Genomic DNA, 22,881 nt, shown 5'->3' with positions numbered 1-22,881 from the left:
TGCTTTCTCGTTCAGAATCGTTTGTATTTGAAGGGGACCAAAAATGGGCTTCATTAATGCTTCCAACGGATAGAAGGCAGATGAAGAGTCAGCTAGCCGTTGGGGACGTCGGACGTCCGACAGATTAATCACCTCCGATCCCATCGTCCGAAAATCAGCCAAGTTGTCGTTCGGACGTCCGATGGTATTTTATCGTCCGAGCTTCTGTGTCCGAACGTCGTCCAGAGAGTTATCAAATATTCGTGGAATTTTTAGGACGTCCGATGAGATTGATGTGCGTCCGAAGCATGCGTCCGATCCTTCAGGACGTCCGATGCTTCCTTACGAGCGTCCGACAGAGTTTCCTTCTTGATGTTCTTCATCCTTTCGGACGTCCGATCCTGACTATTTGAGCGTCCGACAGCTTCAGCATACTTAGTCCCCTTTCAATTGCACTTGTTCATGGAATCAAACAACTTCAAAACTGAAAGTATATCTTGAAGAAATATTAGTATCATCCATTTGTTTTGTAAACATCAAAAGATAGGGATCAAGATCAACAGGTGAACATTGGGCTCATATACTTGACTTGCTTGGATATACTCGAGTAATATCAAAAACTTGTTTGACGTTCGGTCCCGGTAGGGGGTGTAACGATGGACGGAAATTGGTGAAAAGTGGGGTTCTACGGACTTGTTACTTGCTCGGTTGACAGAGTGTCAACACTTGGAAATTGTGGATCAAGATTATCTGTGAAGCAGTGTGGATTTTGTTCCTGAAAGCTCTTGTATCCTTTTACATGTGTTTTATTTCCTATTTGTGCACTTAAATGAAATTTCATGTTAAGTCATTTTTAAGTGTGTTATTCGATTTAATTTGCACTACTTGCTTGCTTGATTTTTCTTGGCCTCACTGAGTGTTAGCTCATCCCTTTTAAGTTGTTTTCCTTAGCAAGTTTGGAAGTGGATGTTGGTGATTCTAGACTAGCGGCTTTTGGTGGAAGCTAGTATATCTCTTGTATGAAATTGGAGACTTTGAAGGTGTAAATTTTGTTATACTTTGGTATTTTGGATTGTAATTATCAATGGTAGCCTTGAGAGTTTTGGACTTGTATATTCGAAGTATTTCTTTATTATAAGTCAATGGTTGACTTGTGGTTCTTTATTAAGTTTGAATGAGTGTGTGAGTCCTGACGAGAGTTGGACAGGCGCCTTGCTAATACCCTAGGGTTTGCCTTAGGGAGAGGTGGGGGTATCACATGATCTTGATTGTTAGTGGTTTTGTCATGAAACCAAGTTTGGAAATGAGAGAGTTAACTTGAAAAAATTAGGGGATATGCTGCTGGAATTTTCCCCCGTATTGGTCAAGTGAGAAAGAGTAAGAGTTGAGGTGTAAATTTAGGGTATTTTTGCTTTTCTTTTTCATATGATCTTATTCGAGACACTTGTTACAATCTTAGTCTTTGTATGTGTGGTAGTTTTGCCAAAACAAGAGGTTTAAACGAAAGGAAATGAGTTTTCTCCAAACTATTTTCTAATCGGAATTTCCAACTTGTACCTCGAAAGTCTTGTCCCGTTTTCTTTCAACTTTTGACTATAATCACTATCTTTGTGCTCCAGATTCTCCTTGAAGTATTGGTTTAGCATGCACATGGATTTTTCCCTATATTTGAACAAGAAAGCTTGGCACTTTTGAAAGCTGAATGGGGGTTAAACCTGCAAATCGCTTTATTGGCTAAGTGAAGCTTCGAAACTGATAGTTTTGCATTTATATTAGGCTCAAGTGGTAAGATTCTTGATATATTATATTATCACAGGATTTGAGCATGTCCAAGAGGACGAACTAGGGTTTGAAGTGATACGATTGTGCTCCATTAGTGAGTGTTTCCTTGTGTTTTGTGAATTAAATGCCTTTATTGTGTTGTATTGGCTTGTTTGACTGTTAAATATATTTCAATGATCACTTTACTATTGAAAGGTGAATGTGTACTTTACCGCACTCGACCTAAGTGAATGTGAATTTTTTAAATAGTCAAATGATTGAATATTACTTGTGCATAAATGTAAACAATGTGTACTTTACCGCATTGGCTGAATTGGGCCCTTGCCCTTCGTCACTAGCCTATTCGAGCCAGAAGTGGACTCAGTCAGGTAGGTTGGTAATCCTGAGCCACTGTTCCGGTATACTCGAGTATTACCACAAAGTTAGGTGGAGTACTGGCCAGTGAATGAAATGAATTGAATGAATGAACAAATGAGTAAATGAATGAATGAATAAATGAAAAGATCAATGTAGGGGTTTTTGTTTTCAAATGTCGAAAGTTATAAGGAAGAGATGGGCGGAAACTGAATTAATAAATGGCTCTAAATGAGCTTGTATGTGAGAACCTGAAAATTTTCTTATTTTCTAGTCATTATTTTATTTCCTTGCATAAATTTTCTATACTTTACCTTATTACCTTAATTTTCTAGATATTTTTATAAGTGAGTATAGTTTTTAAATCATTTTTCTAGTATCAATTAGTTCATGTGACGTTAGTAGTGTGTATTGAACGTGGGACCCGCTAGTGCGGTAAATGCAGTAATTTTTGACGACTAGGTGAAGTTTTGTATAAATGGATGTTATTTTATAAGGTATTAGGAGATAATTAGAGGTTAGCTAGATAAAATTACCATTGGAAGACAAAGAGATGAGATTAAACCATAAGGCGACATTTGTCGCGACACTACTAGAAGATGGACTTTGACCAAAGTTGTCTTAACTTTCCTAAAACCAATTTTGACCAAATTTCTTCCCATTTTTCCTTTGTCTTGGCCGAAACTTGAGGAGCTAAATAAGAAGAGAAAACTTCATCTTACACTTCAATTTCAAGCTTCAATCTTGAGTTTCAACCATCAAAATTGCAAACTACTCCATAAAAGTTGCTTACTAAGGAGGATTAGAGGTGTTGGTGGAGTGATTTTTGAGGGGGAAGTACTAAGCTACCATCTTTCTACTGGTTCTAAGGTAACTTGCCAAGAAATCCCTCTTTGCTTCTAATAATTGCATATTAGTGGTTTAAGGTTGCAAAATATGTAGTTTTATGAGAAACATTATGGATTGAGGTGGTGATATGTAAATTTTCAGTTTTTATGATGAATATTCTGCCTTCATATGAAACTTAATGATTGGCCATGGTTGGATAGCTTTGTTGTGTGAATTATTGGAGTATTATGTGCTAGATTGACTTGCCTAAAGAAAATTTCAGCTTATGTGTGTAAATTTCAGATTAGGGTTTCAAATTGGGGCTTTATTGTGGTTGGTTGTGGAGCTATCAAATGGTTATATGTGAGGCGTGTTGTGGCCCTAATTAAGTGCATGTAATAGCTTATAATTTGTGGCTGCTTTTGAGGTAGAATTGATATAAGTTTTGGTGTTGAGTGTAGGATGGAAAAGTAAAGAAATCTAGGGGAAATGCTGTCCAATTTTTAGGGCTACTTGATTCCTTCGAGTTTGGGTTGATTTGGGGTGGAAATGAAGGGTTTTGGGGTTGTACATGCCTATAGGACCAACTGCTACCTTTTCACTCCAAAAGCCACATTGCCGCTTTGCATTAGTAGTTCATTTGGCTAGGCACATGACTCGTAAGCGAGTCTCACTTGTGAATTCCGTTCACTAGGTTGTGGTTGTGGAAACCATAATTGTTTTACCTTGGTTGTTCTTAGGACGTGACAGTGATCAAGGGCATACCCTGGGTGGAAGCTTTTGAAGTCTTTTTGGTTGACTGGTGAGTGTACCACTCACATGACTTGTTGCTTAAATTGATTTACTTGTACCAGCAATCTGTGACTTGAATGATTGTTACCTCTGTTTATTCTGAATGAGACGAGGGTGTACTTTATCACACTCGCTCTCTCGCCTGTTTGACTGGTTCCTGTATACATCTGAATCTGTTACTTGTGCATGATCTGATGTCGTTTGGAGACTTGTATCCAACAACCTTCCTATTAAATCCGAGCTCAACCCCATTGGTAGTTAATTGAATTGAGCTAGCAAGGGGCTTGGTCAAGGAAAATTAACAAGCCATGGGGGCCTGTTTCTTTGGAATCTTTGAGTATTGGAGACTCTGGATTCCTGGTATACTCGAGTATTACCACCTCTATTCCTGTTGAGGCATTCGGGCCCGGCAAGGGGTATGTTTGGTGGACGGAATTTGGTGTAAAGTGGGGTCTACGGTCATGTTTATTCTTTAGACATTGACGGAGAGTCAACGGGGTTGGATCAAGTCCTACAACGTGGATTTGGCTCTTGAGAGCTATCTGTATCCTTTCTATTTGAGATGTTTGTTCATTTCCTTATTTGGTGTGTATATTTGACTCATTAAAAGTGAAGTTCCATGATTTTTGATTGCTTGTACTTTTGGTACCTCATTGAGTGTAAGCTCACCCTCGTTATCTTTGTTTTCCTTACAGGGTTCAATGTTTTGAAATCGTGATTTTTGAGAAAAGAGTAGAGCTAGTTGTAAACCTTCTTTTGATTAAGCTCCTCTGTACTAGCAAACCCTAATTGTATTTTGTATAAGTATGGATATTATGTCTTGTACTTCAAGTTCATTTGTTGGAAACTCCGATGTATATATATCTAAGTGTTTAATCATGTGTTTCAATAGGATTCATTTGAGATTGTACGTTTCTATGGTTATGTGAACTCTTTTTGGTGTTCGTTGGAAATTTGAACGAGTGCGGAACTTGAACGAGGAAAGAACCGAAATTTGGCGGGAAGCTGATGTAGGAAATCGAGCCGTATATCCGGCCAGTTATTGGCCAGATACTTGGCCGGATTGACAGGGAAAGTTGAAAATTTCATTTTTTTTCTCACTGCCTTGAATCCGGCCGCCAATCCGGCCGGATTCTGACGTGGCATCCACTCGTTTCGCTTTTCATTGGAGCGTTTAATCGAAATCCTATTGTACCGTATGGTTTGGTAATTGTGTTTAGATCAGTTTCCGATTGTTCGTTTTCTTGCGGTTCTATCGCGCATTATGTAGGGTTTATGAGTGATTTGACTCTGTAGTCCTGACGAGAGTTGGGCAGGCAGTTCGCTAACCCTTGGGGTACGCCCTAGGGGAAGGTGGGGCTGTCACATTGTATTTTTTAAATGATTGAGTGTTTACTTTTTGAATGCCTTGCAACTGTTTATGACTGTGCAAAGTGTGTGAAATTGTTAAATGCAAATTTTCATGTTTTGACTGGTGATTTGCTTAGATGCTTGTTTGGGAACCTCACTGGCTGTAAGCTCATCCTATTAGTTTGTTTTACTTACAGGAGTTGAGGTCTGGAACGGATAATCTTGAACTAGAGTGTAATGATTTTCTTGCACATGTACTTCTGGTAGACAAATTGTATTTTGATATTTGGTAGTGTATCTTACGTTTCACTTTTGGTTTGTAAATAAATTTTGGTTGAATTGTAGAACTCTGATGTTAGATTTGGAGGTTTGAAAGGTTATTTTAAGAATTTATTGTAGTGAATCCTTGCGAGAGTTGGGTAGGCGGTCCGCCAAACCCTTGAGTACGCCCCTAGGATCGTCACAGCCGACATCTTTTGACTAAATATCATTTGGGTCTTGTGCACATGGTCCACCGTACGGATCAAAAGTGGAATCCGATAAGGAACTTGCTGACTCATTTGTCTTCTTTTATTGATTTTGTAGGTAGCTCATATATTCTTGTAATATTTCGGGATTCTGTATCATTTTTTTGAGTAGAAATTCATTTGCTGTCAAATCTGATTGTGATGCTTGTTCTTTCTTCTAAGCTGTGCTTGGAGTGCTTCCTTTTGAAATCTGATGAGCTAACTATTTGAGTTTTTCTCCTGTTTCTAAAACTTTGATGACATTTTCTTGATCACATAGATCTAAATTGAATCCGGCCCACCATTTGATTTTGAATTCTCGAATTAAGGACATTGGAAGTGGTTTTTCTAATTCCTAATGAATTTTAAAGCTCCAACAGAAAATCCATGGAACTTTAAATTCAATATGAAATAGAATTGGCTTATTATAATAAGAAAAACATTAGTAATGAACCTTATTATAAAAATAAATAAATGGAAATTCAGGAGAAATAAGATTGTATGTTGGAAATGTGAAAAAATAGGTCATAAAGCAGACAAATGCAAACTAAAAGAAAAGATAAATGAAATATGTGCAGAAGAAGAGGAAATTAAAAATAAGTTAATAGCATTATTAATAAATGACAAAGAACAAGGTACAGAAGATGACTATTATAATGATTTAACTAGATAAGAAGAACAAGAAAATTGTAATTGTTCAGGTTCGTCTAAATATATAAATATCATTACCAAAAAGGAAGCTAAAGCATTCTTACTAGATATTGTAGAAAATATAAATGACCCTAAAACTAAAAAAGAATATTTAGAAAGATTATAAGATTTAATTCTACAGGAACAAAAAATGCCAAAAATAATAGAACCCTGTAGTATTTCAAATACGAGTGTGCAAAATCGAAAAATTCCGTTTTACCGACGAATTCAGAATTTTTGAATTCGGTAATTCAGAATTCGGCACTGAAATCGGAATTTCCAATTTCGAAATAAGCGAATTTGGTTCAAATTCGGTAATGGAGTTTTTGAAATCAGAAATCGAAATCAAAATTTCCGATTTCAATTTCCTTTCTAATATATATTAATATACATTTATTTATATATATAATAATATTTTTTTATTTCAATTTCATTTTATAAACATATATATAATAATTATAATAATATTTTTTATTTCAATTTCATTTTATAATATATATTTATATATATAATAATATTTTTATAATATATGTAATATAAATTTATTATTATATAACAATACATCTAATAAAAAAGAAAAAAAAGGAAAAAAAAGGTTTCCGAATTTGATGAATTCGAAATTTACCGAATTCCGAATTGAATTCAGAATCGAAATCAAAATCGAAACTGGTGAATTTGAAATCTAAATCGGTCGGTAATTCCTATTCCAAAATTCCAAAAAATTTCGAAATCAAACTTTTAAATTACCGAATTTGAATTCGTTGCACACCCCTAATTTCAAAACTAATAGATAAATACCCAATAATGAATAGTATTAAAAAGAAACTACTAAAGATCTTCAAACAAAAATTAATAATTTAAAAATAAAAATAAAAAAATTACAAAATGAAATATTAGAATTAAAAACAAAAGATTTAGAAATTGAAGCAAGAATTTCATTATTAAAACCTCAACCTTTAGAACAACCCTCTACATCAAAAACAAATGAAATAATTATCCCTGAAAACCCGATAGATGAAAAGCAATATTTAAATATAACAGAAAAAATACCTTTTCAAAAATGGTATGCTTTAGTAACAGTAATGATAGAAGATTTCAAAAAAAACATTTGTAACCCTTGTCGCGCCCCAATTTTTAAATGAAAAATAAAATTACGAGTTTATAAAAATGAATTGATTGATTTTGAATTAAAAATGAATTTTTGATTTGTAGAGAATAAATAAAGAAAAAGGGGCCTAAAATGGGGTTTAAAAGTGCAACGATTTTGGTCCAAAATAATAGTTTAAAAAGGGTTTTTAATGAATAATAGGAGTCGCTACTTGGTATTGAGTTAAGATGTACCAAGTCACATAAAATGAATTTTAGATTAAAAAAAAGTAGAGAAAAACCCTTTTTAATTGACTCCAAATCTACGCGAATCAAGAGAAAAGAGCTTGGGAGTCACGGTTTGAAGAAAGGGAAGGCAAGGATAAAATCCAAGGCACCTTTTCAACCTAGTCAAAGCTAGTTGCGTGATTTAGTAAAAATATTTTCTTATTTTAACCTAAAAATTTATCACATTTGGATGTCACTATATGAATGCAAATCTAGAACTAATATATATTGGAAGGGTCAATATGTCACTTCAAATCTTGATTGGTGCAAATCGCATTAATTGCGATGCCCAAAAGTGACTCTTTCAAGAGGTCACGAAATTTGCAAAAGTGAGACTCGAAGAAAAATAATAATATACAAATATACATGACCTAAGGGAATGCATCATAATGGGCGCGGAGAACTAATATTCGTGACTTTAATTTTTCCTTCAATAGAGGGAATACTAGCGTGCTAAGTTTAGAGAGTCATACTCGTCCATGTCCTATATTCGAGGGGTATTTCTCCTATCTAATCAAGTAAATGATCTAACTTAGTTTTAATTTTCTTAAATGGAATGCAAGTCTACATGTCATGTTTCGCACATGGGATAAGGAATATATAGAGGGAAAATATGGAATAAGGGATATACATATAAGGAGAAATATCATGTAAAAATGGTAAAGATCCTAAAAAGTAGCAAAAATATGCATGAAATGTAGTGATTTGTCACACAAACATGATCTAGAGCGTGGACGACCTTTAAGGATCTAGTATTGGACTAACCCATGTCTACAAGTTCTCACTAGCATCGGACTAGCGAGAAATCGAGGAAATAGGGCCACAACTAGCGTTGGACTAGGGTGATGACGTCATGCATTTATTATGACTAAATAAATCAAATAAACATAATAAAAACCATTAAACACATAATATCACATAAAACACATAGCACATAAGTATGATATCTAGATGCAAACACCCTAAGAAAGTGAGTAAACACATAAGCACACAAGCATGCAAAACACACAAACAAATAAAAGCAAATAGGGACCTAACTATTACATTTGGGGGCCCTAACTACAATCTAAAAGGGAAAAGAATGAAATGAAATAAAATAATAACTTAGCTATTACAATTTGGCATTTAATTGCCTCTCAAATAATCAAAATTAAATTAAAATAAATATACTAAATCAAAACAAATAAAGTCACTAAATAAATAAATGAAATAAAAATATTCAAAAAGCATGCAATTACATACATAAAATCACATAGGAGCACATAGGATCAAGTAAAATCAAAATAAATAGTAGAGTATACCTCCGTTGAATTGGTGACCTAATGAAATGAAGTTTCTCTCTTTCTCCCTCCAATCACAAAGAAAATGATTAAGGTACCACTTTAATTAACAAATAATCATAAGAGATGGGAATAAACATGAAATTGAACAATTAAAACATTTAAATGGAAGTAAACAACCCATGTTCAAGAAATTAAAACAAGCGAGGACCCAATTGGAAGAATTAAAGAAATTTGAGGGGTCAAATCATTATTATTACAAATATTAAGGGTCTAAATTAAAATAAAATAAAATTAAGGGCTTAAGATGAAGCATACCAAAACCAAATGATAAAATTCACAAAAATAAACCAAAACCCTCTCACCAAACCCTAAACAAAAAATATTACCCAAATCTAAACTATTTTACAAAAATTCAAATCAAAAACCATAAATCGATCAAAAATTATTAAACTTTCAAAATTCATCCTAAAATTGACAAATATTGTGTCCAAAAATCAAATTAAAGCATGCCAAAGAAAATTAAAATTTTGAAAGGACAAAAGTGATTATATTTTTCCAAATTTTAGGCCATAGTAGAATTATATGAAAATACAGGGGTCAAAGTGCAATTTATTAGAAAATTTCCATGCATGCTTTGCAGAAGCTTTCTTCCTCGCCGGTTTCCTTCCTCTGCAACTAGGTTCTCAAATGCAACCTCCTTCTTATTCAAGCGTGACCTCCTTTTGTTCAAACGCAACCTAGTATTCTTCTCACATAACTCTTGTATTTAAACACAAAAATTCAGAATAAAAAGCATGCAAATCTAGAACATTTCTACAACTTTCTGATATGGCTGGTATGAAGAACCCAGCAACATCCGGAATAAATATAACATCCAAAACTATCATTTGATCTTGTGTAGAAAAGTAAAATAAAACCTTTTTCCATGAAATACGAAGGCTAGACTCAATATCACAGCAACCAGCCACAAAAACTCCAAACCCAACACAAGATTATGCAACTCAGGTTCAAGTTAAAAGGAACGGTAGAATAATGAGAAAGGAAATGGAGATTTTGACTCCTAGTTACAGGGTCATTCTCATGATTTTTATTCCCTATTTAATCCCATCAAAGGATCACCAAGACTGCATCGAATGACCGAAGGGAAAAAAATGATCGAGTATCACCAAATCAACGCAACCAGAAAGATGACCATGGTTGTTGACAACAGCAAAACAAACTCAGAACTCGCATAAAACTAGCTTGAATCTTCATGAAAACTGAAAAACGAACAAAAGGAGGAGCAAAGGTTACCTAAGAATGTTTGTGGGATCAAACAAACATGAAATCTCCCCAGAAATACTGACTGGTTCGTGAGATGAAGTCAAGCAAATTTCGTCACAGTGGGTGCAGCAAGAGCGAACCCGTGACTTGGAGCTTCGATTTGGCTGTCTTGGAGGGGTTTTTGCTAGGCGATTTCTTCACAAAAGTTGCTCATGGGTATCCATAGATGGTGCAGAAAATGAAATCTCACTCTGAGGGTTGGAGGTTTGGTCGGAATGTGACCAGAAAGTGGGCTGGTTCGCCAGCCTGGTAATGGGTTTTTTGCAGAAAAATTTCTGCACTTTTCTATTTTCTATCTCGTTGTCTCCTCTGTTTTTCTTCCTGATTTCCCAGACTTCCCCTCCTCCTTCATTTCTCTTCTGTTTTCCTTTCTTCCTCTCTTTCTCCCTTCCCTTTCTCATCCCTTGCTTTCTGCCGAAACCCTTCTTTTCTTCCTCTTTCGTTCTTTCTTTTCCTTTTTTCTAGTTTCTTTCCTTTTCCTCTTGCTTTCCCTCACTACCCGAAACTCTCCTCCTGGTTTTTTCCCTCTCTCAGCCTTTCCTTTCTTGCTTTTGTTCCTTTCCCGCAGCCTCTCCTCTGTCTTTCTCAGCCGAGAAACCCCCTTTGTTCCTTTTTCTTTCTACCCGTAGCTTCCCCCTCTTGATTTTTTCCAGATTTTTCCAAAGCTCCACCTGTCCTAGCCACCTATACCCTTGCATGTTGTGGTGTCAAAGAAATAAGGACACTTGTCTAATGCCTACCCATCCCACTTAGTTAGTTTGCATGGCCTCCACCTATTTTCTTTTTATTTTGTTATTTTTTTGTTTTTCAAAACCAATTTATGATAAATAAAATGTTAATTCTTAATTGAGATTGCCTTACAAAAATGTCATTTTATTTGGAAGAAATTGAGTTTGAAAAAAATTTAAAATAGATTTTTGTTGAGAATTTTCCTTTTTTTTTTTAGAAATTTAATGCAAAAATGTTTAAAAAAGAAAAAATGATGAACTTAATTTGCTACAATAAATAAACACTAACTATCATTTTGCAAACTTAATCAACTAAAATCAAATCAAATCAAATCAAATAAAAGCAAGAATAAATAATAAAAAATAAAGCTAAAATTGAATTAAATAAACTTGAAATTTTGGTGTCTACAACCCTACTAGATAGTGGAGCAAATCAAAGTTGCATAAAAGAAGGATTAATCCGAACAAAGTATTGTGAAAGAACAAATGAAGAATTATTAGCTGCAAATGGAGAAAAATTGCAAGTAAAATATAAATTTACTAAAGGATTAATATGTAATAATAATTATTGTATAAGACATAATTTTATTATAGTAAAAAATTCACATGCATATGATTTTAGGAACACCTTTCCTTATTCAAATATATCCTATTGCTGTAGAAAGTGAAGGAATTCACATAAATATTATGGAAAAGACTATAACTTTTAGATTTTTAACACCAATAAAACAACATTACAATCCTCTATAAGACAATAAACACTATTCAACATGTAAAGCAACAAATAAATTACATTCAAGAAGAAAAATCCGGGTTACTATTCAGTAATCTGTATAACTAACTCGTAATCCAGATAACTACCGGATTACTTCGTTCAGTGAGGTATCCGGCCATGGATACTGATTTTCAGTTGGCCATTCATTTTGCTCCACTGTCTAATAGGGCTACAAATGTTTTTTTGAAATCTTCTACCATTACTGTTACTAAAGCATACCATTTTTGAAATGTTATTTTCTCTATTATATTTAAATATTGCTTTTCATCTATTAGGTTATCAGGGATAATTATTTCATTTGTTTTTTATGTAGAGGGTTGTTCTAAAAGTTGAGGTTTTAATAATGACATTCTTGCTTCAATTTCAAAATCTTTTGTTTTTAATTCTAATATTTCATTTTGTAATTGTTTCATTTGTATTTTTAAATTATTAATTTCTGCCTGAAGATCTTTAGTAGTTTCTTTTTTAATACTATTCATTGTTGGGTATTTATCTATTAGCTTTGAAATACTAAAGAATTCTATTATTTTTGGCGTTTTACGCTTCTGTAGAATTAAATCTTGTAATCTTTCTAAGTATTCTTCTTTAGTTTTAGGGTCATTTATTTTTTGTATAATATCTAGTAAGAATTCTTTATCTACCTTTTTTGTAATGACATTTATATATTTAGATGAACCTGAACAATTACAATTTTCTTGTTCTTCTGAACTAATTAAATCATTATAATAGTCATCTTCTGCATCTTACTCTTTGTCATTTATTAATAAAGCTATTAACTTATTTTTAATTTCATTTTCTTCTGCACATATTTCATTTATCCTTTTTTTTTAGTTTGCATTTGTCTACTTTATGACCTATTTTTCCACATTTCCAATATACAATCTTATTTCTCTTGAATTTCCCTTCGTTTTGCTTTTTATAATAAGGTTCATTACTAATATTTTTCTCATATTTTCTATAATTTTTTACTTTTATACTTCTTTTCATTTGTTGACCATGGAGATTTTATTCTTTTAATACCAAAAGTTTCACAAAATGATCCTATGTCTTTTCTTTCTAACCCGTATTTAATTTGAAGTTTTAATTCAGAACATAAAGTTAATCCTTCTTTTTTAACGAAAGAAAATAACTTCAGTTCCCATTTCTTTTTGTAAATTGTTCATAATTCGTTGGGAAAATAAATTTGGTTGTTCAGTCATGAATCTTTCTTTCCAAAACGAGGCATAACAATCTGGTCTTCTTAATACATTAGTTAAAAACATATCTTTATACCATCTAAAATCTAATAAAATTGGACATCTTAAATTTGTTTAAAATGTTTTATTTGCATTTAATTCTTTTTTTGGGTTTCCTACAAAGTACATTACAAGTGTTACTGTTACCACTGGACTACACACAAGATGAGGGCTACGGCACTAGGGTTTCGTATAGGGGTACGGCTAGTGCTAGGGGGTGGTGCGGCCGGCCATGGCAGCCCTCCGGCCACCTGCTGGGGGATATCCCGTCTCCCCTACATTCCAACGCAAGTCATTTTCTGAGCTCTTCTTGCAGAATTCATCTCAACCTTCACTTTCCATTGCGGCAGAGGAGGCTACGCACAAAGAGGAGCCAGCGGTTATATTTTCGCAGGCAGTAGTGGAAACTTTAGCTAGTCCGTATCGATTTGCATTGGTTGGTAAATTTTCCAGAGGCAGACTGAAGATGGAGGAGGTGCGAAAGTTCTTTTCGTCATTGGATCTGCGAGAGAGACCCACCGTGGGCTTGCTTGACGCACAACATGTTCTGATTCAGTTGCACAACAAACCTGATTTTCATCGTGTATGGTTTAGAGGATATGGTATGTGTCTTCTATCCCTATGAGAGTATTCAAATGGACAACAGCTTTCCATGTTGATAGGGAGTCATCGGTTGTTCCGCTGTGGCTCCAACTACCAAAACTTCCGCTGTATTTTTTCAACAAAGAGGTGCTTTTCCAGATTGCTTCCATTGTGGGAAATCCCTTGTTGGTTGATGCGGCTACCCTAGCTGTCTCGAGGCCAAGTGTGCAGCGGGTGTATGTGGAAGTGGATATGTTGAAACCAACACCTTCGCGGGTATGGATTGGGAATGGTAACCATGCGGGTTTCTGGCAGGAGCTGGTGGTTGAAAATCCTCCTAGGTATTGCTCGCACTGCTTCCGCCAAGGTCACGACGAGGAGAGCTGCCATGTTCTGAAACCTGAGTTGCGGAGTTCCACAGGCCAGCATGCCAAGACAACTAGGACAATGGAGTTTCAGCTGAAGGCGTCTGCTGCCACAGGTGACCAAGGTAAGGTGCCAGTGGAAGGCATTGGGGAAAGGTCTTCCTTGATGTTTCAGGAGATGGCGGCTGATCCTGAGGTAAGGATGATACCCAACCGGCTTGCTAAATGCGGTATGCAGGATACTAGGGGGCGCAGGACAATGAACTGAGGGATGAGGGAGTTCAAGTTGAACAGGGTCGACAACCCACCACAGATATGCTTCCAATCTTGGAGAAGGAGAAGAGTATAGCGGCTGACAGTAAGGAAATAGCTGTGGTCGAAGAGGTAAGCGCTAGGGTGGAGGTGCCAATGCCTGGGGCAGGCGGGAAAAGTATCAAGTCTGGGGGAAAGAGGATGACCAAGTGGGTCGTTGTGGCGCAAGCTACTGAGCGCCAGCAAGGTCTTCAGCGGACAAAGCGATGGCTGACAACATACAGGAAACTCAGTGACGGGTGAGTAATTGTCTCCTAGGGGCAGGTGTCTCAGGGATCATGTTAGAGGGGAGGTGTCACTGCTGGAGATGTTGCATATAGACACGATGGTGATCTTTAGCAGTCATGCGCAAGAGGATGTGGGTCGTAAGGAGGGACTTGCTGCAAAGTCGCGAGGTCTTCGTGCGGGTTTCCCTTCTGATAGAACTCTAAAATCTATGGTTAGTTTCTCAACAAATACTTTCTCTGTGCTCTCTGATGATTAAGTTACTGTTTTGGAATATAAGGGGAGTGGCTCGAGCTCCTAACTTAAAACGGCTGAGAAAACTTATTAAACTGTATACACTACAATTGGTGGTTATTGTTGAACCTAAGATGAGGTTGGAGACTATTACTGATATTAGATTAAAGTTGGGGATGGATTGTTGCATAACCAATCAATGGGGTTCTATTTGGGTGTTTTACCGGTCTTTGTTTAATTGTCAGACTGTTGGGGAGTCGTCCCAACATTTAACTATTCAAGTACAATCTCACCTTTTTAAAGATTCCATTATTTTGTCATGTATACATGCTAAGTGTACGGACCAAGAAAGGGAGGAGTTGTGGAGTGCCTTATTGCGAGATAAGCCTACCTTGAATCCGTGACTTTTGGTGAGAGATTTCAATATGGTCATAAATGAGGGGGAGAAAAGGGGCGGTTTGCCATTCAGACCGTCGGAAGTGTTGGATTTTTTGAATTTCATGTCAGTGGCTGGAGTAAGCGATGCGGGATTCTCTGGATCAAGGTATACCTGGTGCAATAATCGCTCGGGGGCTGCTCGGATTTGGAAGCGTCTTGACAGATTACTACTAAGTGGGCGTGCTTTGGAGCTGCAGCACCAAGTCATGGTTCAACATTTGGTCCGTGATCCGTCCAACCATTCTCCGTTGTTACTATCAGTGGTTACGAGGCTGGACAATAAACCCATGCCATTTCACTTTTTGAATGTCTGGACCACTCATCACAACTTGTTAGGGGCTATTAAAGATTGCTGGTTTCAGTCAATTAGTGGTTCTCCCTTGCATATACTACCACGAAGATGAGGAATGTTAAACAAGCTCTTAAACAATGGTCTAGGATGTCGTTTGGTGATATTTTTTAAGGAGCCCGTCGCATAGAGCACGAGGTAGTTGATGCCGAGATGAAGTATGACCTGGACCCGACTGATCATCTGCGTTGTGAACTATATCATGCTCGAGCGCAGTTACGGCGTGCGCTGGCAATTGAGGAGGGCTTTTGGAGGCAAAAAGCGCAGGTGAAGTGGCTTTTGGATGGAGATAGGAACTCTAAGTACTTTCACTCATTGGTAGCAGAAAAGAGACGTAGGGCGGTGATTCATAGGGTTAGGAAGACTGATGGAGAGTGGATCGAGGGGGAGCCACAGATTGGTGATATTGCCGTGAGGTTCTTCCAGGAGCTTTTCATGGCAAACGGGAACTCAACATCCAATGCCATTCCGGAGATTATTCCGAAACTGGTCACTAACCAGGACAATTCACTGTTAACGGAGATTCCCTCTCTTACAAAAGTCAAGACCACAGTCTTTGCCATGGATGAGGAGAGTGCAGCGGGCCCGGACGGGTTCACAGGGAAATTCTTTACCTTCGCATGGGAGGTGGTGGCCTTGGATGTGTATAAGTAGTGAGTTTTTTCTACGGTACGGAGCTCCCTAGGAGTATCACGGCTACCTCGATTGTTCTGTTGCCCAAGGTGGAAAACCCTCAAGTCTTCACTCAGTTTCGGCCGATTAGTCTGTGCAATTTTGCAAACAAAATCATCTCCAAGCTTTTATCGGCAAGATTGGCTACGCTATTACCCCAGCTCATATCTCCACAGCAGAGCGATTTTGTACAAGGGAGACAGATTGCAGATAATTTCTTGCTGGTCAGGAGTTATTAACGGATATCAAGAAATCAAATTGGGGTAGTAACGTGGTCATCAAACTAGACATGATGAAAGCTTATGATAGAGTCTCATGGTCTTTTCTCCGACAGGTGCTTCGACATTTCGGGTTCAATGAGATCTGGATAGACATGATATGGCGCCTAATCTCTAATGTCTGGTTTTCGGTATTGGTTAATGGAGCTCCACAAGATTTTGTCAAGTCCTCACGAGGTTTATGACAAGGTGATCCCATTTCGCCGATCTTATTCATTATTAGAGCAGAGGTGCTGTCTCGAGCCCTAAATGCATTAGTCACACAGAGGGGCTATACCCCTTTTAGAGTACTTCCTCAGTGTCCTGTAGTATGGCACTTGGCGTTCGCCGATAATGTGATCATCTTTACCAGTGGTGGGAGATCTTCTTTAAAATTAGTTAAAAGGGTTCTGGATGACTATAGTGTTGCATCGGGTCAGCGGCTCAATCCCCAAAAAAATTGTTTCCTGACTCATCCGCGGACTCCATCACAGAGGGCAGCGGTGGTTGGATAGGTACTTGGGTTTCATAAATGAGCTTTTCCTATACGATATCTAGGATGCCCGTTGTACGTTGGAAGGCGGAAAAAGGTCTATTATGCCGATACATGCAATGCGGTGGCGGCCCGGATCCTGTCATGGAAGAATCAGATTTTGTCAGTTGGGGGTAGAGTGGTATTGATTAAGAGTGTGTTATCCTCAATGCCGATTCATTTGCTCGCAGCTGCTTCTCCTCCAAAGGGGATATTAATGGCACTGGAGAAGTTATTCACTAATTTCTTGTGGGGGTCGTCGGATTCTGAAGATAAATTCCATTGGATGCGATGGGAGGATTTGTCTCGGCCGCGGGAAGAGGGGGTGTTGGTTTGTGGGATTGAAAGAGGTCTACGACTCATTTTCCATTAAACTCTGGTGAAAATTTAGGCAACAACAGTCACTATGGGCAGAGTTTATGTCAAGGAAATATTGTGCAGGGCAGCACCCTTGTCTAGCTGATGAAGGGCATCAGAGATCCCATACATGGCGGAGAATGGTGGTGGTGCAGCGAGTAGGGGAGGATAACATTAGCTAGATCGTACAACAAGTTTGATGGATTTTTGGCACGACAACTGGATGGGATCAGGAGTGTTATGCAACAAGGTGGAGACCTTCCACGATCATTTGGTGGCTGATTTTGTCGATCGGGGGGCCTGGAAGGTTGCTATGCTTCATCAGTATTTGGATGAGGATCTGGTCAAGCAAGTTTTGATGGTTGACTCCCCACCCAGTCGGCGCAAGGATAGAATGGTGTGTACATTGACAAATTCGGGTACCTTCTCCACATTATCGGCATACTCGCTTGTCCGACAGGTCCATAACAGCTCATGGTTTTCTGCCTTTATATGGCAGAAGGGTCTTCCATTAAAGATCTCTTTATTTATGTTGCGACTGCTGTAGGAGAGGCTCCCTCTTATGGACCAATTAAAGAGATTTGGGGTGCGTGGTCCCTCTAAATGCTGGTTTTGCCAGGATCCACGGGAGGAGGACCTAAAGCACGTGTTTTGTTCAGGGGAAGGGGCAAGATTGGTTTGGCAGCATTTCGAGATTACTGCGGGAGAATTGTGTGGGGTGAATACGGTACGACATATGGTGTGGTCCTGCTGATTAAGGAGGGGGAATAATGTCTATCTGAAGTTTTTGAATAATATTCTTCCGTCGATGATTTGCTAGGAATTATGGATGGCAAGGAATGAGGGGGTTTTTGAAGGACGAAGGATGAGGGTCAGGGAGACGGTGTGTCGGATAGTCCAGCTGCTGCATGACATCTTTCATGCACAGTTCCCAAGGTTGCAGTGTTCAGATCCCTCATGGGAAGGGATGCTTCGCGAGTTGGGTAATCGACAAAAGATGATGGTTATTCAGCCAGTCAACTGGGTAGCCCCGCAGGGGGCTATAAGTTAAATTCAGATGAATGCTCTCAGGGGAACCCAGGATGGAGTGGTAGGGGTGGTCTAGTGCGTGATTGTCAAGGTGTTGATCTTAGTCCCTAACTTTTGATGTTTACAAAACAATTAGATGATACTAATATCTTTTCAAGATATACTTTCAGTTATGAAGCAAATCAGATTCAAAGATCAAGTGCAATTGAAAGAAACAAAAGTTACTGAAAACTGTCGGACGCTTGTGAAAACAGGATCGGACGTCCGATAATCGTTGCACAACTTCGGACGCATGAGGAATTCCATCACCGGACGTCCGAAGGAAATAAGACATTCCCCCTAACTCACTGACCTCGATTGGACGCAAGCATCAGACGTCCGATAGAATCCTTCAAACTCTTTGTCTGCTATCGGACGGAAGTACCGGACGTTCGATAGGATCCTTCAAACTCGACGAAAGCTGTCGGACGCTCACAAAGACAATACCGGCTGTCCGATAGAATTGAAGAAAATTTCTCAAATTCACTGCCTACTGTCGGAAGCAAAAAATAGGAGTACCGAACGTCCGACACTCCCAACGGCTAGTTGACTCTTCAGCTACTTTCTATCCGTTGGAAGCATTAATGAATCACTTTCTTGGTCTCCTATAAATAGAGTATGGTCAGAAACTCCAAATAACTTTTGCATACTGAAGATACAAAAGATCTAGAGTAGTTTTAGTGAGAAAACACTCACCAATGAAGATTTGTAGTCTTGGTGGTGTGAAGTTCATTAGAAGCTTTTCATTTGTGAGTGAATACTTCAATAGTGTAGCTCTGAGAGGGTTGTCTTGAGGGATAGTAAAACTTTCTAGTTTGACTGAGTGAGACTTGGGGCAAGGAGGAAGTGAGCCTTCCTTTGTACACAAGATTGGTTGTATTTCATCAATTTGAAGAAACTTGCTTGAATTGACCTACAAGCTCAAGAGGAGCTTGGTAGTCAATTGGTTTGTAATTCTTCCCTTCTTAGTTACTTATTGTTATCATGTGATCTTTAAATTGCTTATATCTTCTACTTCTCTCAAGTGATATTGTTCCTTCATTGATTGATTCATTGTGTGATCACTTAAGAAAAGAGGATAAATTTCATATTGAGCAAAAAGTGCCCATAACTTGATTAGTTTTATAATCAACCTAATTCACCCCCTCTTAGGTTGTCTGCGATCCTTACACAAGGAAATTTTGTGTTTGGTTATTCGGAGCACTTCGGGACAATGACCAGCCTGCAGGCGGCACTTCGAGCGCTGCTGCTTAGCATTAAACACTGTGTGGCTCGAGGGTGCTTGGAGTTACACTTAGAGGCTGACTCTCTCACCCTGATTCAGGTCGTTCAAGGGATTAGTGCGTGCCCATGGCGATTGCAAAGGGATCTGGATGAGTTGCTTATGTTCAAACAGTATTTTCACATGATATCACACTGTTATAGGGAGGCAAATGCACCGGCTGATCGTCTTGCAAATTTTGGTGCCGACTCTAGTGCAGGACAAGTGTTCAACAGGTTTTTGCATCTACCACGATTGGTCAGGGGGGATATTAGGATGGATCGGTTGGGGTTTCCACCTTTTCGTACACGGATTCTTGGTTGTATGTGATTGCATCCGTCCAGTGTAAACATGGTTTCACTATAAATTCTGCTGCATCTCATTGCACTTGAATATTTCCTTCAGTATCTTCAACTTCTATAGTATGATCAAAAATTGCAAGTTTATCTTGGAGAGTTAGAGCATTATCCCTCCAATTTTTTAATTGCCCTATAAATCCGGATACTAATAAATTTGCAACATTTCTTTCTTGAATATTTTTCAGTTCGTAGGCTAACCTAGCCATACCCATTTCTTGAAGTGTCTTTAATACTTCATATTCTGCTTTTCCATCCATATTCTATTCATATATCGAGTCTCCATCATAATTTGCAGTATGAAATTTTGATCTTTCTTCATATTGAATATCAAGTGGACTTGGTCTAGGGTAGTAATTTCTTGTATCTATTATTTTTCAATCTCTTTTGCTTTCAAAATTCTTTCTTCTTTTTATTCTATTTATTTGATTACCATCATTTTCTTTAAATTGTTGTTCTATTGGAGTTATCATATCTATTTCTTTTGAAGATTCTTCTGTGGATTTCTATTCTTCTGATGTTATTTCTTCACATACAATTCCTCCATCCATTGTATTAATTCTCGAAGTATTTGTTAGATATTGAAATGTTTGAGATATTCTATTAAGTATGGTACTAGTTGGGTTTACATTTTGTACTAACTCTTGCTCACTATCTCTTGGAAGACTTCTAGGTTGAAAGTGGGGAGCTGATATATCATTGGGGAATCTCATAGGTGGTTTTGGAATGCTATCTACTTTAGTATTTAATACTTCTACATGCTGAGATATAGTATGAAATATTTGATTTGTAAAATTATTTTGATGATATAGTTTTTTAATATCTTCTAGATTTAAATTTGTATTTGTGCTTGATTCTGCTTCTCTCCCCTTTTTAAATGGTGATGCCGTTATATCTCCTTTAGTAGTGTTTATTCTAATTTCTTGTAATGGGGGATGAATAGCTGTAACTACTTGATTATCTTTCAAATTCCACTTTCTATATAATTAGTTTGCACATTTATTTGTGGTTTGTCATATATATTATATAGTCATATTTTTGAAGTATAAAACGTCAACCATGTGGAGGAAGGCAAATTAAACTTTCTTTCTTTTAGTTCATTTTTCCGTTCCTCTTTCAAGTTTTTTCTACATAATGGTGATAACTGAACAAACCAAATCCTTTTATTTGGATTTTCTTCATCGTCAAAATCTTCTTATAAATATTTATAATTAATTTTAAAATTAGTTTTATTTATAACATTTATTTCTCCTTTCATTTGTGAATGTGTTGGTGAATAATCAGATTGATTTTGATGTATTACTTCAAGTACTGGCGTTTTAAACTTGAATGCTGAATTATTTTCAACCGAGCATACAAATTCAATAGAATCAAAATAGGATTGTCTAGCTGGCATCCATGAAAAATTTGAAGAGGTTGATGGTCTTTCTCTATAACAGGGAAATTTGATAAATACTTTCCATCTGATTCTTTATTATTCGTTCTGTTTCTATTCTTTCTAAGTTTCTTGGAACACGAGGGTTTTGTATTGGAAATTCAGTAGGTACTGTGATTTCATTCCATTTTAAGCTTTTAGGTGTATATACCGTTGGTCTATCTGTTTCTACTTTGAGTATTACTGTGTCGTCTTTTAGGGTGGAGTCATTATAAATTTTGGATTTAATTGTGACGATAAAGGTCTACAGTACATCCTGCAAATTATAGCAAAATTTTTACTTTGTTTATCAAATTCATCTCCTTGTAAATGAATGTCTAATACCATAGAATTCAAAACATGAGGCTCAGTCGTATCTATAGAAAAATCCAGGGGCACACATATATTGGTCTGTTACATACATTTGTTTGAATCATGGCTAATAATGAAGTTTTGTATCTTTTGAGTCTTTTATCTCTTAAAGCTAAATAAATTGACCTGGATTCAATTATTTTTCCTTTTTTAATTTTTTATTTATTATGTAAATTAAATGACTTTAAAGTTTAGAAAAAATAAAATTTAGGATGAATTTTTTACTAATTTTTACTAATTTTGATCGATTCTTGACAAGTTCAAATAATTTTTTCGGTTGACTAGTGAATTGAACCAATGCTAGGGTCGGTTTGTGGTTCAACCAGTCAAATTAGTTGGTCTGATTGATCAAATCCAAGAAAAGCATCAAATCGAGGAGTAGGATCAAGATAGACTACTGAGTTCTCAATTGGGATTTTTAAAGAAAAATAATTGGATTTGAAGACTAGAGAAGAGAAACTTTTAGAGACTATGGAACATTTGTAGAGGTATTTGGCTTCAAAAACTTTGTCAAGAATGTGGGAAACAAACTATCAACTCATTCAGTAATCATTTGAATGGATCAGCATTTTTTTATTTCATAGTTTGGTTGATAGGCAAATAGCAGAATTGGTAAATCAAGTATAAAATCGAAAATTCAGCTCGCCATTTCTCCCGATGTGACAAATTTACCCCTGATTGGTCACGCGAAATATGTAAAATGTGGTGATACCGTCATAGAACTCGATAAGAAAAATAGTTCGAGGACTAAATTGGTTAAAAAGAATAACCAAAAAGGACGAAATTAGTTTTAGTGCAAAAGTTTAAAGACCAAATAGAAGAATTTCCTTAAAGAAATTTCTATAAATAGATTTGAATATCAAAACCCATTCAAGAAAGCCTTTTTGACTACCCAACCTTCACAATGGTCTAAACAACTTAAATCCCACCATCAGCCGTCTGCGATAAATTTTCAACTGCTCAAGGAAGCTTCAATCGCCCTTCACCTTCTACTTCCTTATAGAATTTTCCACCCAATTGTGTTCTTTCAAGGTTTCTTGCCAAGACTAGTTTGGCTAAAAATTGGTGCAGAGATTAGTTTCTTCTTG

At 36.9% G+C, this 22,881-nt stretch overlaps 1 protein-coding gene across 1 annotated transcript; it reads left to right on the top strand.

Annotated features, from left to right (window-relative positions):
- Nucleotides 1–15,142: 15,142 nt before the first annotated feature.
- LOC113729178 (uncharacterized) lies at nucleotides 15,143–17,504 on the top strand. The gene is made up of 5 exons (XM_027253502.2): nucleotides 15,143–15,527; nucleotides 15,620–16,131; nucleotides 16,511–16,631; nucleotides 16,992–17,315; nucleotides 17,407–17,504. The coding sequence occupies exons 1-5, from the start codon at nucleotides 15,143–15,145 to the stop codon at nucleotides 17,502–17,504; spliced, it is 1,440 nt and encodes a 479-aa protein (XP_027109303.2).
- The last annotated feature ends 5,377 nt before the right edge of the window (nucleotides 17,505–22,881 follow it).

The sequence above is a fragment of the Coffea arabica genome, chromosome 2e (genome assembly GCF_036785885.1).
Source record: "Coffea arabica cultivar ET-39 chromosome 2e, Coffea Arabica ET-39 HiFi, whole genome shotgun sequence".
In the NCBI taxonomy this organism is placed as follows: Eukaryota; Viridiplantae; Streptophyta; class Magnoliopsida; order Gentianales; family Rubiaceae; genus Coffea; species Coffea arabica.
This window is presented reverse-complemented; position numbering and strand designations above follow the sequence as displayed.